Source organism: Panthera uncia, chromosome E1 (genome assembly GCF_023721935.1).
Source record: "Panthera uncia isolate 11264 chromosome E1, Puncia_PCG_1.0, whole genome shotgun sequence".
NCBI lineage: Eukaryota > Metazoa > Chordata > Mammalia > Carnivora > Felidae > Panthera > Panthera uncia.
The window spans coordinates 47,544,658-47,562,143 of NC_064814.1; the positions used below are offsets into that span (position 1 = coordinate 47,544,658).

General features: G+C 57.1%; 1 protein-coding gene across 6 annotated transcripts in view; it reads right to left on the reverse strand.

The window, feature by feature from the left end:
- Window positions 1–1,551: 1,551 nt before the first annotated feature.
- TOM1L2 (target of myb1 like 2 membrane trafficking protein) overlaps window positions 1,552–17,486 on the reverse strand; it is a 121,245-nt gene continuing 105,310 nt past the window's right edge. For 2 of the 6 annotated variants that reach the window (XM_049636856.1, XM_049636854.1), the window contains exons 12-16: window positions 16,797–16,872; window positions 14,332–14,397; window positions 8,665–8,724; window positions 6,752–6,788; window positions 1,552–5,690 (exon numbers count right to left, since the gene is read on the reverse strand). In XM_049636856.1, the coding sequence (XP_049492813.1) occupies window positions 5,530–5,690; window positions 6,752–6,788; window positions 8,665–8,724; window positions 14,332–14,397; window positions 16,797–16,872 (400 nt within the window). In that variant the 3' untranslated portion in view covers window positions 1,552–5,529. The remainder of the gene's footprint in view (window positions 5,691–6,751; window positions 6,789–8,664; window positions 8,725–14,331; window positions 14,398–16,796; window positions 16,873–17,486) is intronic. The other 4 variants (XM_049636858.1, XM_049636855.1, XM_049636859.1 and 1 more) reach the window with 2 other exon arrangements.

Here is a 17,486-nt window from a genome sequence, read left to right on the forward strand (position 1 = left end):
GTGGGAGCCCCTCATTCTGACTGGCCAGAAACAGGCAGAGCCTCCACAGAGCTCCCTAGAGCAACTGGGAGCTGGGTGCTGCCACTTCTGACCTGGGCTGGGGATGGTCCCATTGCAGCCCCCGTCGTGGTCCCTCCTGCCCTATACCAGGAGGCAGGGCAGCCCCCGCCTGAGCCACCCTCCTGCAGGGCTGGTGTTCAAGGTGGATGGGATGGCCTCGCCTGCTGCCCACCCCTCCAGGCCCGAGGTCGGAGTTGGAGCGCTGGGCAAACCCAGGTAAGTGCGTGGGTCTTCCTGGCTCTGTCTTTTCACCTGAATACAACAGCTTGGGTAGATGTCTTTGCAAGTCTTCCAGGTTCACCTGGGGGCTTGATAAGCCCACCCCACTCCAGATCCTCAAACCCTGTGTGGTGTAGGGATTAAAGGGCTCTCAGGCTCCTCTGAGCCACTCAGGAAGATGCAGGCACCATGTGGCTCCCACAATGTGCTGCTCAAGGACGCCTGTGCCTCTGGGCTTGCTGAAGCCTGCTTCCTGGAGGACCGTGGCCTGGCAGCAAGCACCCAGAGTGGCCAGCTCCCAGGAAAGGACAGGACAGAAACCTTTTAAAACGGAGAGCGCTGGGGGGGGGGGGGGGGGGGGGGGGGGGTACTGCTTTTTGGGGTGATGAAAATGCTCAAAACTTGATCATGGTGATGCAGGGATCTTGAGGCCCCTGCACAACTCTACGAATAGACTGAAAACGACCTAATGGGACACTTAAAATGGGTGCATCGTATGCTATGTGAAATCAGATCTCGATAAAGCTGTTTCTAGAAGGGGGGAGTGGTTCTTGGAGCAGCAGCTCTTAAACTCCCAGTGTGTGGCACAAGCTGTCCAGATGATTCGGTAGATGCCTAACTTTGGGGAGCCCAGGAGGAGATGGCTCTGGCCTGTTTGCCCAAGGCCTGGATACCTGGGACAGGGCTGAGGGCCTCCCGCAACGTGCCTAAGGCCTGGCATAAGACGTAGAAAGAACCACAGGCTCTGGTAGAGCTCGCAGGCAGGCCATGGCAGGTTTCCAGCTGCTACAACCAACACCCCCAAACCAGCCTTGTGCCCCAAGATAGCCAAACTGGAACAGGCATGGGGATTTTCCTTTGGCCCAGACTCACCGGCACCCTCAAACAGCCTGGGCATGGGTGAGGGGGGAGCGGAGCAAGCTTCCAGAATGGCTGCCTTTAGTGGGGCCCCTGGGGCAGCCCCTGCTTAGAGAAAGCAGGTGCCCTTGGGCACCTGTGTGGTTCAATGGGTTACGCGTCCGACTCTTGGTTTCAGCTCAGGTCATGATCTCACGGTTCGTGAGTTCAAGCCCCGTATCGGGCTTTGCACTGACAGTGCGGAGACTGCTTGGGATTCTCTCTTTTCCTCTCTGTTCCTCCCGCTCTCCCTCCCTGCCTCCTCTCAAAAATAATTAACACTTAAAAGAAAAAAAAAAAAAAAAAAGCAGGTGCCCAGAACTGGCAGGTCCTTTAGACAGTCACAGCTGACTCCACAGAGATCACAGAGGAACAGTTTGTTCATTTATTTATTGTGGTGTATTTTACATGCAAGAACCCAAACTAGAGAGACAGTATCTGGAAGGAGAGCCAGTGGGTGGATGGACGCGCTGAGCCTCGAGTGCACTGACCCGCCCTCCAGAACCGGCTCTGCCCACAGAAACGCACAACAGTGAACAGAACATCAGACTTCCAGGACTGGACAACGAACTCAACACGTCTCTCTTTCAACAGCCCCCACCCCCACCCCCAATCCTGAGACCCTCACAAATTAAGTGCAAACTTTAGAAAATAAATATCCATCCCCCTTTCTCCAGGGGAGCCTGGAGATTTCAGACACGAGAGGAGGAGTAGAACTTCAAGGCTGACAGCTGGTGGCCGCAGGGGCAGCCTGGCTTGGACCCCCCCAGACAGGAAGGGCCGGAGACGGGCACTGGGAGAGGCGGGTACCACAGGGGGCATCTTCTGGGGGCACACACACTCAGCCATGGTGGTGAAGCTGGCTGTTCCCCATGGGGGTGGACGAGCAGAGGGGCCCAGAGTCCCTACGGCACATGGAGGACAGGCTCGTGGTGGGCCGGCTGGGGCAGGCAGAGAACACGGCACTCCTGCATGGTGCTTTTCCCCTGCTAGCCCACAGTCCTCCACAAACCATCCAGAAGGCTGGGTCAGACTGAGTTAGAAACGTGTGTAGCAGACGTGGAGACAAAGTGGGGGTGGGCGGCAGGAAGGAAGAGGAGGGACAAGAGTGTAGGAGGCTGAGCAGCTGTCTGCCCCATGAAGCCGGAGGGGTCCAGGTGCCTGCTGCCACCGCTATCCACAGCCCTTGCCACCACTCTCCCTGTGGGAGGCCCTGAGTGACAGTGAGGGCCCCACACCTCCCCAGGCCCCCTTGCTCTGGACCCCAGGGGGAGGAAGGGAAGGGCAGTGAGCCAAGGCAGATGGCCCAGTCGCTCACACCGATGGGCCTGACAAAACAGAAAGACAGGACGGACCACAGACGAAGTCACCCTTCCCTCCGGCCCCAGCCAGCATCAAGCCCTTTCAGCTCAGAAACCCCTTGTCCCGGCTGATAAGCAGGCGGGTCACCTCTCGGCCTGGCCCCAGTCGGCCTGCTCAGTCCCTGGGAGGGGGGCTCCCAGGCAGGGACTGCTCTGGGCCAGGCTGGCCCAAAGCCCACTAGTGTGCCCTGGGTCAGCTGCCCACTGGCCACAAAAGTAGGCAGGAAGAAATGGTTAGTTTTCTCATGTCAGCACACAATGAACACAGAAAAGGTTAAACACATTCCCAAGAAAATATTTTGACAAAATAAATATTTTAACCTATAATCAGGTATAATTAGTGCTTATAAGGAATCCCAGCAATAATTTAGTGTAACTAAGTACATACTGTATCTGTGATTTCTAACACTTGTGGAGCGGCTGGTGGCTCGTGAGGGTCTCACTCTCCCGGGGGGTAGGCACTGGCCAGCCTTCCTGCCGGAGCGCGGCTCCCTTCCCCAAGCAGGGAGCCTGGGAGCTGTGCTCCCCACATGGAAGGGAACCGGTGGTTGAGTGGCCTGGGGTGCCTGCGGGCCGCAGGACAGAAAGGGCTGAGCAGCACCCCCTTAAGGCCACCTGGGCCCCTGCTTGGGTTTTTGCGCGGGCCGCACGCATGTGTCACCTCAGCTTCCGGGTAGGGGCAGGCTGCCTCTGGACGGGACTTGTCAACAGGAAGGGCAGCCGCAGGCCGGGAAGGCAGGGGGCTCTCCCCTGTGTGAGCCAGTGCCTTCCTGCCAGCCCACAGGCTCCATCACCATCTGCCACCCAGGGGCAGCCAGGACTCTGCAAGCCCTGCCTGGAGTTGGGGGGCAGCTCTGGACCGTGGGTACTAAGAGCAGCTGTGCTGGGTTTTCCCCCAGACAGACACAGGCCTCGGCTTTACTCTGCCAGGAGCCTCCTCTCCCCTTGGGCCCTTCAGGCTCCTGCTCTTGGGGGGGACTTCTCCTTCCACAAGGCGGGGACGCTGGCTCTTCCCTCAGAGGCTGCCGGGCTTGGCCGCGGAGGGACGGGCCCCTGACCCTCACAGAGACCAGCGCTCCAGGCCGCTGGGGGGTACTAGCTGGGTGGCTAGGTGTAATCGGACCATCCCACCCGCCTCGGCAGCTCACGTCAAGCCAGCCGACTTAAGACTTCCTAACGTCCAAATAGGCAGACCTCAGGGGGCTCTGCCTGTGAGCAATGTTGACGAGAGGAGGAGAGGACCGAGGGGTGGGGTCGGGGTGGGGGACAGTAGAGGTGTGGCACTGGCTGCCAGGGAGGGCAGGGCTGGAGTCAGGCTGGCTGAGCTCTGATCTCTGAGGGGGAGTTTCCTGCACGTCCTCTGAGGAATCGGGAGTGTGACACCCCCGGCTGGTCCTGCCAGGAGGGCCCCCAGCCAGACCCCGGACCAGTGCACAGGGTTCTGGGCTAGGCAGCGCCTCGCTCTCCACCAGAGGTGCTGGGCCGTGGCCTAAATGCTTCTTCCAGAGCCTGAGGCACTGATGTTGGCCTGCGCCCAGCCCGGCCTCTTGACCCCACTCCGGCTGCCAGGTGGGGAGGGCTGGCCACGCCACGGCTCGGGAACACGTCTGGCCCCAATACCTGGGCAGCGCCTTCCGGAACACTGACCTGGGCCCCGGGGACTCACGGGCTGGCTCGGAGCAGCTGCCGCAGCATTTTTCTTTTCCTGGCCAACCGCGGCACAGGGGCGGGGCGGGCTGCACCCTGGACCGCACCGAGCCTGAGCGTCCTGCCCACGGCCAGGAGACACCCCGTGACGGGAGCAGGTGTCCTCAACCCCTAGCTCTGAGCCCCAGGCTGTTAGTCTTCTAGGTTGGTTTGGAGAGAGGGTACAAATCAGCAGCAAGGGGGGTTGGGGGCAGGGAGAGGGCAGGCTGTCAGGACGTTCTGTGGAGGAAGCGGAGACCACACCAAGGAGCAGTGCAGGGACCCTAAGGTCACTCCAGCCCCTTGGTCACTGGATCTCCAAATATGGTGCAGAGCCATCTGCTCCTGGACCCTGGAGGTAGTGGCACAGAGGCTGCCACAGACCCGGTGTGCTCACAAGCCCACCAAGCTTTCCCAAGCAGCCAGAGCAATTCCTCCCCATGCGGGCCCCTCCACAGATGGGGACGTGGGGCAGTTTGGTTTACAGTTGTGTATCTCTGTAAGAGCTAACCCGTGTGCCTCGTGACCATCATCCATGGGTCGCGTGCCGTCTTTGCAACTGCCTTTGGCTCTCCCTCTCCCTGGGTGCATCGGGGACCCCTCGCTCCCAGGCTCAGCTGCTAAGCCAGCCTGGCGTGGGCCCGGGTTAGCAGCTGAGTGATGGAGAGAGGGTCAAGAGGGCGAGAAGCCTCACACAAGGGTACCCGCAGAGCCTTCTAAAGTGCCGAGCACGCCAAGTGCCACAGGGGGACGCGCGTCAGGGAGCAGCATTCCAGGGAGGGAGACCAAGCCCACAGGTGCAGACAAGCCCTTTCTGGAACAGGGGCACGGGAGCGTAGGCCGGTCCAAGGAGACCCACTGAGTCAGGTAGGGGCAGGGCACGGGGCGGGGGGGAAGGGGCTGGGGTCGGAGCCCCTTCTCTGTGGGCAGAAACCGGAGGAAAGGCAGTCCAGGTGTCTCCTCAGGAAATGGTCCCACGGGGACTGCCCTGCCTGGGTCTGGGTCCCACTGCCTGTTCTTCTGGGGAAGACACATGGGTAGAGGGAGCCTGTGGGCCAGAGGGGCGGGGGCAGGGGAAGAGAGCCTCTGGCTGCTTCGATGCTGTCCCACCACCCAGAGAGAAGAAGGTGGCTAAAGCTGGTCCTGACTAGTGGGAGGCCTGGGAGCAAACACAGTGGCGTTTCCATGGAGACACAGCAGCACAGGACCGAGTGAGGACTGGGGACGGGAGGAGTGGCCAGTGCCTAGTGTGGACCGGGGGAACAAGGAGTGACCTGCCATCTGGGGAGCCGAACCGCAGAACAGCTCACAGGGCGAAGAGGGCATCCTCTGACCGCTCAGGCTTCTTCCGACCGGAGGGGTTTGAGGCTGAGGCTGGGGCCGGGGCTGGGGCCTCCCCTGGGGGCGAGGGGAGGTTGGGAACCATTTCAGCAGCTTTGGCTCTTTCTTCGAGGAATTTATCGAATTCTGCAATACAAAACCAGGGCAAGGGGCAGCGTTGGTAGGAGGCTAGGCCCACAGTGAGGCTCTAACTGCCACATCTCACCTGCTCCCCTCGGAGCCCCATTCACTGTCCCCACCCTCAGCACACTAGCCTGGGCTGCCTGCCAGGGAAGGAGGGAGGCAGGGAGCGGCAGGGGAGCAGCCAGCCAGAGCCAGGGGTGCTTCTGGGCCCCGTCTGCTGCCCAGACACCCGGGCTTGATTTCCTCCTCTGCTGCCTCCAGGGCAAGCAGGAAGCCTGGCTACCCGCAGATGGTACAGGGGGAAGGGGCAGGTACGATTCCAGCCCCACCCCTCTCAACTGGGGCTTTTCCATGCACCAGATCAGCACTGGAGGCAGGGCAGGGAAAGTTGGAGGGGCAAGTCCCCACTTAAACTTGGCAGAGAACATCCCCCTACCCTATGCTCATCCTCCAAGCAAGGTTCTGCCAGTGGAGGGGGTCTGACCAGATGGTCTGGCAAAGCAGGGAGGAGGCAGTGCAGAGGGGAGAGTGGCAGGGAGTGGGGGAGACAGGAGGAGCAGGGGAGAGAAAGAGAGGGCGAGATGGGGGGGGTTGGAGGACCTTGATGGGAACTTCCCTACCCGACCCGTCATCCACTGGCCCCCCAGAAGTGGGGTCCCAGAACGCCAGGCCCGATGAGTTCCCTAGGCAGCCCTGTGGACTGCACAGCATGTCTTGTCTCTCTGCTAGATTAAGAATTCGGGGGTAGGGACAAACTGATTAGGCTTGCAGATCTGGGGGTCACACTGACCTGGGATGGCAATCGGGACCTACTACTCACTAGCTCTGTGACCTTCTTAAAGTCACATGTTCTGACACTTCCCTCATCAGCACGGGGCCTGGCTGGGACAGAGCAGAGAAGCCCCTGGCCCAGGAGGCCAGGTCAAGCAAGGATGGGCACCGGAGATACGCTGGCAGTGGAGGCTCCAAGACAGTGGGGTGCCGGCCCCTATGCACCTCAAGAGTCTGGGGCAGGGGTAGCCAACAGAAGGTGGGGAGCTGTCAAGGTGCTGGCCCAGTCGTACCTTCACTTGTGACACCCTCTTCCAGGTCGTCGCCCTTCTGTGGGAGGAGCAGAGAGAGCAGTATTAGGGCCCAGCCTGGGCCAAACCCCCATTCCCCGTGCCCAGAGCTCTGTGATAGTAAAATACTGCTTGTCTTACTGAAGACACGGAAACTTTTGTTTTCTAGAAAGCAAAAATAAAACCACCCCAAACTCCGTAGTTCTAGGCTTTGATCCTCCAGGAGAACCAGAAAGAAAAATCCAAAAAAAGGCGCAGGCCGGTTCTCTGGGTTTAAGGCTACGGGCAGGACCACAGCAGGCCTCTGGCCACCCAGTGACACTCCCAGAGCAGGGCCCCAAGGAGGAGGCTGAGCTGCGCGCGTGCCCAGGGCCCCCTCAGGTGCTCCTTCACTCAGCAGCCACAGGACTCTGGGAACCCGCTGTCCATGCCAACAGCTGGGAACTGCATGAGGCCTGGAAGGGACAGAGCCATGAAGTCCATGGCACAGGGCCGGATACCAAGCAGTATTTGGCAGTAAAGCGCTGTCCGGCCAGAAGCCATGTCCCACGGCCTCCTGTGGCCCAGATTCCGCCACCTGCTGCCGGTTCCTGAGAAGCCATGGGAGCTCGGAGAGCTCTTAACGATGACAGCGGATAGGACTTGATTTCTGTTTGGAGAACGCAGTGGTCACTGGGAACTTACTGCACAGTGATAGGGAAGGGAGCTGGATGGGGAAGCGGACAGGGCCTTGGGCTCAGCAGGAGACGTGGCTTCCTTCCTGGCCCTGCCACTGATCTGCTCAGCCTTGTCAGACAGGTCCCTCCCCCTTTCTGAACCTTGGGCTCCCCACCCCCCCTGCCCCATGAGGTGAGGGCCTTGCTCCTTCCTGCTTTGTCTCTGTGACAAGAGCTAGTTCTTTTCCAGGCATTCCCTTGGGAAAAATATAATGGGGTGTTTTCTTCCTCCCCTGGCATGGCACCTGGGTGCCTGCCTCGCTGGGCAATGAGTGTCTTCAGAAAGCCTGGCCTTGTGGGGAGGTGGCCCGGAGCAGTGGGAGGCCCTACCCTAGTACAGAAGGGGGCCAAGTCGGCAACCCACTGCCAGCCAGGCCAATCCTGTGGTTAAAGATGCTCTGCTCTGGGGACAAGGTCCCCTGAAGAGGTGGCAGCTAGGAACAAGAGATGAGGAGGCTCTAGGACTCAGGGAGAATCTGCCCAGCCCATGACCTTGGGCAAGCCACTTCCCCTCCCAGAGTGCATTTCTTTGTCAGCCCCCCTGGCCAGCAACCCCCACTCTGCCTCCCCTGCAGCCGCCTGAGAGGGAAAGTGCTTTGTAAGCAGCAGCAGGAGGGACCAGCCCCTGCAGCCCTCCCTTTCTTGGGACCTGCTGCCATCTGCAGCTGCGTGATGTTCTTACCTTCCTGTCCTAGCCCTGCGGGTAGAGACAACAGTCTCGAGGGTAAGGGTTCTTTTAAATCCAAGACACCAGAACATACCGGGGAAGTGGGGTGACAAGTAAAAAATAAAAAAAACGAGAACAAAAACAAAAGCAAAAACACCAACCAAAAAAACCCCACAAAAAAACAAAAAAACACCTGGCTCATCTCTGTATATCGTTTACAGTGAAAAAGAAAAAATAAAAATAAAACCCACAAAATCCCCCCCAAACTCAAACAAAACCCCAAAGCAAAAGAACCCAAGCACACACACACTAGATACAGAAAAGTAACTGGAGGCAAGTGTGTGTGGTTTCGGAGCCAGCCAGAGCCCTGCCTGCCGAGGCCCCGGGGCTGCGCCCGGAGCAGGTGCTCTGGGCCCAGTGGGCTTTCCTCCTCTGCCACCCCAGTGGGGAGCAGCCCCTGGCCCCGGGCCTGTCTTCAGAAGCACCTCTGCCTTGCCACGCCCCACACACAGAAGAGAAAAGTCGAGTCTCACCAGGTCCGTCCTGAGCCACACCTCAATGTCGTCCATGACAGAGGGCTGCGTAACGGGGATCTATGGAGGCGGCAAGCAGCGGGTCAGGCAGCCCCACAGCCAGGCGAGGGGAGACAGAACACCGAACAAAATAAATCATCAAAAGCAACCCCGGAACGAAACCAAAACGTACACAGAGCAAAAAAACACGTTGGCACAGCAGGCGCGGGCAACACAAGGCAGCCACACATGAAATAGCAGGTGAGGGAAGCAATGAGGTGGCCAGTTCTAAGAAGCAGGGCTGACCGGCGGGCGCTGGAGGGGGGGGGGGGGGGCCGGGGGGGGAGAGGAGGAGGGAGGGCAGCAGTACGCATTCTTGAAATGGATAACTTTTTGACTACTCTCAGCCCAGGGCTGCAAAGCACCTTCTCATCTCAGGAATGCGCTGGTCCCACAGGCTGGTTTCAAACTCATCAGGTTAGGACCCTTGGAAGAGTCCTGCCTACCCGCCATCGAGCCCAGCCCCTGGGAGTGACTGGAGGAGACACCAGGAAGCCCCTGATGCCCCTGGGGATCCCAGGTGGCAGTCTGCCCGGAGCAGGGGGTGCAGGTGGCCAGGCGGGCGCTGAAAGTATTTCGGAATGTGTCCCAGTGCGTCTCTGAGTGGGAGGAGGGGAGCACCGGGGCCTGGGTGCGGCCTGGCTGACAGCGGGCGGGCACATCTCACCACCAACACAAGCGGGCAAAGCTGGGGCTTTGAGGACCAAAGCGACGTTGGGGCTTTAGCGGTCTTTGTGTCTCTTCAGGGGAGAATCACGAAGCAGTCCTGAATGCAGCGGCTCCTTTAGTCTCACCCTGCCTCCCCAGCTCTCAATGGCTGGCTGCGCTTCAGGAGCCAAAGAAAAGCTCAACTGAGAACCAGGGAGCGGTAGCCGGGGTGGGGGTGACTGGGTCCCGAGAAAACAAAGACATGCCTCACGGGTGCCTGAGCAGTCTCCATGCCTGGCCCACCTGTGGAAGGCCTCCGGGGCGGTGATTCTGAAACGTCCGTTTGGCTAGAATGCAATAGCGGCTCACAAGTCCACTATTTCTAGAAAATTCTCTAGCACTGTGTCTATAGCTGGTTTCCCCCCAGCGTCATAGTCTAGGGTAAGAATACAGTTAAAATAAGCACCGGGAAGACTGCCTTGGTGTTTGCCAAATCTGAAAAATAACATGAGCTTAACAAAGGAAAAGAACAAAGATTTCCTATTCCCAGCCCTGCCCTGACGGGACAAGCCGCTCCTTAGAGACGGAAACCTGCTGCTGGCAGAGTTTGGGGCGTGAGGTAGAGCGAGGGCCCCTAGGGCGGCCCGAGTGTGCCGAGCAGGTGTCCCGTGCACACACGCACCTGGCGAGGCTGGCAGCCCCTTCGCTCTAGTAACCTGGAGCGCCTTCACGTGTATCGTGCCACACTACAGACCCAGCGTGGGCACCCCACACGCGTTTTCATAAAGGTTCAAGCCCACCCCTTGATCAGATTAGGAAGACTCTGTCTACACTGTCCTTTTATCTCTTTGACTTACTGGGAATCTCGTGTTGGAATGAAAAAAATGTCAAGGAGTTCAAATCACCCTGAAATGACTCCTAGGGACAAGGAGCACATGACTCTCATTCCAGAGGGCACAGATGCCCAGCGTGGATGTGCTAACAGCACCCAAGGCAGCACCCAACTCCTCCATCGAAAAGAAAGCAGTAAAGGCGCGCGGAGTGCGATCTGCTAATTTTACGCTTGCTGGCAGGACTTCTGTCTTGACATGTTCCTATGACAAAAGATGCCAATTTTCATTATCTTGATGCTTTTAAGTCAGAACGCCTGGCCTCTGGGAGGATGCGCGCCACGCCAAGTTCCCAGAAACAAAAGCTTGGAAAGTTAGCGGCGTCTCCAAAGAGAAAACATGGCCAAGTTGGGAGTGTGTGCTGGGCTTTCTTATACCCACCCAGCTTCAGTCTATCGAGGAGAAATGGAGGTTTGATGGGTAGAGCTTTCCAATGTGCTGCAGAAGCTTGAAAAACAGCCACTAAGGGGTCATGGGTCTTAAACCTTCAGATACGGCTTTACAATATTTTTGTTACTGCTCAAAAATAAGTCCCTCGAGGCTGGGTATCACGCTCCAGTTTTCTTCTTTGAGGATTAATCTTGAAAGCCAGCACGCTCAGAAAACAAACACTGACATCTGAGAAACTCCTCACCCCTTCAAAAACAAAAATTTCCCAAAAGCTGGATCATGGGAACGCTTTTCTTCCCCCTTTCAGATTTCTCCAAATAAGTAGTGTGTTTATGGAAGGGCATCCTCCAGGCAAAGCCCCAGGAGCCAGGCTGATGACAGAGCACTGGGCGATGGGTCGGCTGGGCTGGGCTAGTCAGATCCCTGGAGCATATCACTTTTTTCTGGACTTGCTTCTTTCTTCACTCAGGAGTCCTGGAGTCTCTGCTGTCCCAAGAAGCCTCAGGACTTTGGGTAAAGAGGCAGAGCAGGGAGAGGGGGGCTTGGGCAGTTCTTGGCCTCAGTCTCCCCATCAGAGAAGTGGCGTGATGGCTAGGTTCTATTTAGTTTTCACCCCACAGGACTCCAAGCCCCTTAACTTCCAGGTCAGGGTTTCTGTTTTCTAATTCAGAAGCCAGGAATATCATGATGACCGGAATTGACTCCTTCCAGTATGAAAGGCACTTGGCCTCAGGGCCGGAATCTCCGTGGAACTAGGGGGAGAGCTAACGGTAAAGCTTATACAACACAGGGCAAGGGTTGACCTGCTTGTGGTTGCACACAGTAACTTACCTATATACACCTCCTACCCTGGTAAATCAATGCCTTGAGCGTAGCACTGGGGTAAAGTTTCTTCTAATAATGTGGATGCCACCAGACACAGACTAAACGTGCACACTGCTCTCCCAACAGGAACTACAGAAACTGGGAGGGACGAGGAAGTTCCCTCGTCCATGCCGATGGAAGGGAAGGGAGAGGCCTTGGCCAGCAAAGAGGGCACTGGACTCTGTCACTGCCCCGTGGCTTTGGGCACGTCACCAAGCCCCTGGGAGGCCTCAGTGTTCTCATCCGTCAGATGAAGCCTGGCCCAGCTGATCCCTAAGAGACTGTGGCCTCTGACATGCCACGGTTAGAGCACCTTCTTGGGCAATGATTCAAGGCTGAAGGCTAATCCAAGGGTCTGAAGAGTGTGTTGGGGGAGGGAGACAGAAAGGGAAGAAGACGCGAAGTAAAAAAAAATAAGAGAAAGTTGGCACAGGACCACCCTCCAATAAAGGCCGGCGCATACGGGTCTGGCTTGGCTGAGCCAACGGTGAGACGCGCCCGCCCATCTTCAGGGTCCAAAGAGAAAGCGGCGTGTCGGGTGCCAGAAGTGGCAGATGTTGACGTGGGCGCTGGGTGAGCTGTCTGCCGTGCGCTGACCCTCACTTGGCTCCACTTAGGGGGCGGCAGGTGGGGGGCAGCGGTGCCACCGGCTCGGCCACAGCCAGTGCTGTTTGTGACTCTGGGCTTGCTGTGTCCGGGGGTCTGCCGGACCGGATTACGGCACCCCTCCATGCGTGGGCTTGGGCCGTAGCACACTCCTACTACCAACCTACTTCTGCTCTTGTTGGGGCCGACACTCGTTCTTCTCAGGGGATCTTTCTGGCTGCATCCTGCTTATGGCCGGGGGCGGGGGGCAATTTCCCAGCAGTCTCCAGGCAGAGCGGCTCATGACGCTGCTCAGGGGTCTCTTCAACTGGTAATGAATCTGGTATTGTCAACTGTGGTGTTGCAAGTCTAGACCCCTGAAGTCCCAGGAGAGCACGGGCCCATTTCACAGCCCCCAACCCACGGGGAAACCTCAGAGTCTGATTTACAACGCAACAGGAACACTTTCTGGAGAGCTCAGGTGTGCTATTTCACGAGAACTGAGAAATCCTCCCTACAACATGGTCCCCCCCAAACATGAGCAGCAGCCTAAAAGCCCTTCAGCCTTACTCAAGAGTACAAAAAGTTTCCAAGTAAAGAATTTGTACTTGGGGGTTTGGAAGGACTCAGGGCTTCTACACTAGGAGAAATAAGGCAAAGCAATTAATATACATTGTTTAAAAGAAAAAAAAAAAACAAACCACTGCAGTCAGGCAGGTGAGATACCAGGTTAGCTGTTAGTTGGGTTTGTTTCTGGAAAGTTGGAGACTGGAGCTCTAGTGGGGGGCGGGGGGGAGGGGATCTTGTGTGGGCAGAGGCAGGTGCCACCACCAGCTGCTAATGCCACACTCAGGGTAGTTTGTTCGGGCAGTATCCTTTTTCGCAGGATTAACGGGCACAAGGACACACGGCTGGATCCTCCCAATTTGGAACTGAAGTGGACATGGTCTCCAGGAGTCCCGCTCTAAGGTCACCCACACACGAAGACCACAGCCCTAGCCTGTCTCTGAAGTAAACGAGGGGCCCGGAGAAGCCTGTGTCTCTAAGAATGGCTTTGGGGTCGCGTGCAGGAGAAGAGCAGTATGAAGTGCCTGCTGCCGACAGATGGAGGAAGGCTGGCCCCGCCCGAGCGTGGCTGTGCGAAGGTCCCTAGCTCCAAGCTGGGGTGGTAGGAAGATACCCCCACCCCCTCGATTCTGATGGCTCCGTGCGGCCATTGCGTGTTGGCCACACCTCGCTCAGACAGGTGACCCCTGCCGTGCCACCTACAGCCTCAGACATGCTGGCCTGCCTGAACACCCCTCCGCCGGCCACAGCCTGGCCCGCGTTCCAGGGGTCGGTTACGCTTCTTCCCCAGTATGTGTCTAGTGTCTGCCTGGCTCCACCCCGGAGGCTGATGCCTGACTGCTTCTATCGTCCCTCCCTCTGTGCACCCTCTCCTGCTCCAGCCCTGCCACACACGCACGCACGCACAGACCTTTGGTCTCTATGTTAGAGGTGCTAGGCGAGGACGGTGGCTTCATTAGAAGTGTAATCATCACGCTGAGGCAAGTGGCCTGGAACGAGGTCACCCTCTCTCTCTGTAGCAGACTCAGGGCCACCTACCTGATCAGATGAGGCAGGAGAGGCCCACTCGGGTCTCTGTGGCAGAAAAGCTCTACTTGACAAGAACTGTGTTGATGATATTCAACTCCCCTGGCTTGGTCTTCTTTTTATTCTGTTCTATTGTGTTTGTGTGTTTAAGATGTCTCAAATTCTTCTGGGGGACGTAGTGGGCACACATTTACTCCATTATAAAAACCCATCAGCCTAGGACTGCCAGATCTAGAGGCTGGAGGGGGCTTCTCCAACTGATCAGATGCTTTTGAGTCTGTTCTCTTAGAAATGTCCCCCCCTAACAATAAGCAAAAGCCACAGTAACTTGTGCTCATCCTGGAAAAGCGAATACTGCCGAGAGCTCCAGAGACAGTAAAAGGAGGGAGAGGGCCCTCCCCTCACTTCCACAAATGTCCCAGACCCTTAAGGCCCAGGGGCACGGACCTTAGCAGAAAACCAGAGGCGTTTCTAGGACTGAAAGTCTGTGGCTTAAGGAGATTGTACAAACACAAGAAGACATTTTGGCAGGGGGAAATTTGGCATCCAGTCATTAGGAGAGAATGGCCTTGTACTGTCTGACTCACAAGGGCTCAGCAGGTGACACAGGTAAGCGCTGGGGTAGACAGGGGGCTCGGCTCAGCTGGTGACCTCTCACCATTCCTTGGGTTATGAGCCAGCTGTCTATGGGCTCCAGGTCAGAGTCCCCACCTTTACCTTTCTTCTGGGCCGAGGACAGAAAAGTCCCAGAAAGAAAAGTCACAGCAAGACCCAGGATAAAGAAAGCAACAGTATATATCATGGAAATGAAAAGTCACTGTTCAGAGTTGATCTTTTGTCACGTAAGGAGATGTGACCCATTGCCCCCGCCCCCCTCCAGCATGTCCCCCTTACCTTTCTGGAAAAGAGAAGAGAAGTTTAGTAACCAAAAATCCCAACAGGGTAACATAAACTCATGCCAACTATTTATTCCCACACACTGGGAAAATCTCCACGGGGTCACAGAAGGCTGGCCACGGCCGCTTCTCCTGATTAGGGCTCTCGGAATTGGCAAAGGGTCAACTTTTCAAAGAGCCAGCTTTTACCAAATCATTTCTCCTTTTTTTTTCTAAGTTATTTCTGCCTTTTTTTTCTTTTCTCCTTCTCAGTTACTTGGGTTTTCTTTTTCCAAACTCTTAACTTGAACACTGAATTTGGGCATACTGCTCTTTTTGAAGTCACAAAGGTATTTAAAGTTAAGACTTCTGATTGGATTGCATTGTGGAGGTGTGGCTATACAATTTTCTCCCCTTCACTGTGTTCTTAATTTCTCCTTTGGCCCAGTTCTCATATCCAGGTCGGTACGGTTTAGGATATGGAACATCATGACCTGAAATACTGGCCTCAAGATGCATGTGAGTGAGGGTGTGCGCACACACATATACGAAGACACAGACGCGCACACAGACACACACAGACAGGGATATACATATACTCACACAGACGGACACAGGCACACAGGCACCACAAGCCCTGCTTCCCCTCATCGAGCGGTAAACATGAAAGTAATCTGCCTGCCATCAGGTGGAAAACATGCTGGAGTCATCAAGATCTTTGAAAACAGGGAGATGGGCCAAGCCACACGCCCAAAGGGTGAAGGGCGGGAGGCTGGCCACATCTCCTGAGCTTGGATCCAGGCCTAAGCACTAAGAACAGCAGAGGTGGCACACCCTGGTACGGACGGGGGCAGGCCCTGGGGACGGAGTGGGAAGCAAACCAAGTTGGCCTGGCTGAGGGACAGAGCTACAGGCCAGGTCAGGGTGGGCCAGGAGGAGATGTCCTCACCTGGCAGTGTGCTGGTGGCCTCAGCCCGGTGGTGGGCCCTCCTAACACCCTCTCTCGGTTCGGGGGGGACACATTCTAAGTAATGGGAGAAATGGAGCCACGACCACTACGCAGATTTGGGGAGTCCGGGTCCCAGGGGTGGAAAGGCAGGGTGCTGAGACCTGAGGCAGTTGGGCTGGCTCTTCTGTGCCCCCTAGTGGCCAGTGCAGAGGGCCGCACACCCCTCACACCCAGTTGGCTGAGCCAGAACAGAGGGACAAGTCCCTTCCCCAGGGTGAACCTTCTTCCAGAAACCAGGCCGCAGACTGCTGCCTGCCTGGGCCCATTTGGACAGGGGCTGCAGGAGCCCAAGAACCGTTGTTCTGAAGCAAACCTCCCCGTCCAGTGGGCAGATGAGCACTGCTCCTTTCTAACCCAGCTGGGGGACCCTGACAAGAGGTCCAGCCGTTCCGGGGCCCTTATCCCCACAGCTCTCCCCCTCCCCGTCCCTGCAAACAGACGCTCATTCACACACAGCCACACGCATTCCTAGGCGAAAAGGGGTGCGATCTCATGAGAAGCATTAAGACACAAATCCTTTCCCCTGCAGTGACCTGAAATCGTACAGAATCCACAGCTGCCATCGGGGGCTCAAACAAGCACCACCCTCCACTTCAAAGCACCTCTGCCTTTAGCCGTGCTCCTTCCAGACATGGAGCTGCCCAGAGCACCCTCCTGGCCTCCACCCACTGCTCCTCCCCCCTCCAGCCCCAGATCCCCAGACAAATCCTGCCCATCAGCTGCCTTCTAGTGGGTTAGTACTGCTTCTCTAGGCCAACTACAAATGATCAGCAGAGATGCGGCTCAGGTGAGCATTTCCCTTCCTTGTAAGGGCCGTTATTTTGTCGGAGCACTGCCCACCCCCAGGGCCGTGTAACATTTAGGAAGAGACCCTATCTGGCTGTAGGAGACCTGCGCCCTGAGAGCTCAGGGCCATCAAGGTAGGAAGACAAGGGGCTGTGGAGCTGGACCTCCTAGGACGGACCCCCACTTGCCATCCACACTCGGTGCCCAGAGCGTGCTGTCCCTTCTCTGGGCCCGTCTGCTCTGGGCTTCATGGGAAAGCTGACTGGGTGGGCATCACCCACGGGCTGGAGTGAGGACGCAATGAGGCAACACAGTGCTCTCACGCCCGTCTCCCCCAGTGTGCCCTGCCTTCCATGCAACCCAGCTTCTGCTTCATCACCCCGCCAGCTTTACGACGCTGCCCGACTTTCCCTCTGGAGGACTCTGGGCAGGTCAACAGGGTGAAAGACCTACCACTTCGGAGCTCTGTTTCCGACTGTCTAGTGCAGAAGCGAGTCCTCCAACAGCCTGGGGGTCCTCGTAGGTTACCCTGGAGACAAGCAACGCAAGCAGTCAGTACCCACCCAGTGGTCCCAGGGGACGGGGCGGTGACCTATAATCACTTTCTAGTTTCCCACAGACTTGGCCTTCGGGCAGAGGCTACAGTCCCAGCACTGGCTCAGCCCCTCATTTCCTCTGGGGTCTGGGACACCGTACCCCTCGTTGTTCCTCTCAAGTAACAATACCAGGGCATCTCTAAAGCCCAGTGATGGGATGTCAGAAGTGCCCTGACACTGCAAGTAATATTATTTCAGAAGCGGCAGCCTCGGTAGCATCTGACAAGGAAGGTGGTCTCACGGTCTGGGATTGGGGTCTGTCACTGACCGTGGAGGTTCTCTCCCTCTGCATTCTGACCTCTTTTGCTGTTAAAAGCAACTTGTGCTGGTGAGAGGTGCATGGCGGCCTTGGGTTTCTGGTCAACTTGTTGATGCCTGAGCATGGGACTCAGAAAGCTGAGGTGCTGGGCTCCAGGAAAGCACCTGCCTGCCTTAAGGCCGAACAAGAAGCTCCAAGCATGTGTCTATGCCTCCCTGAGATGCGGGGGAGGGTGTCTATTTTAGGATCAATTTCCCCAGTTTCATATGGCTTATCCTGGCCAGAGCT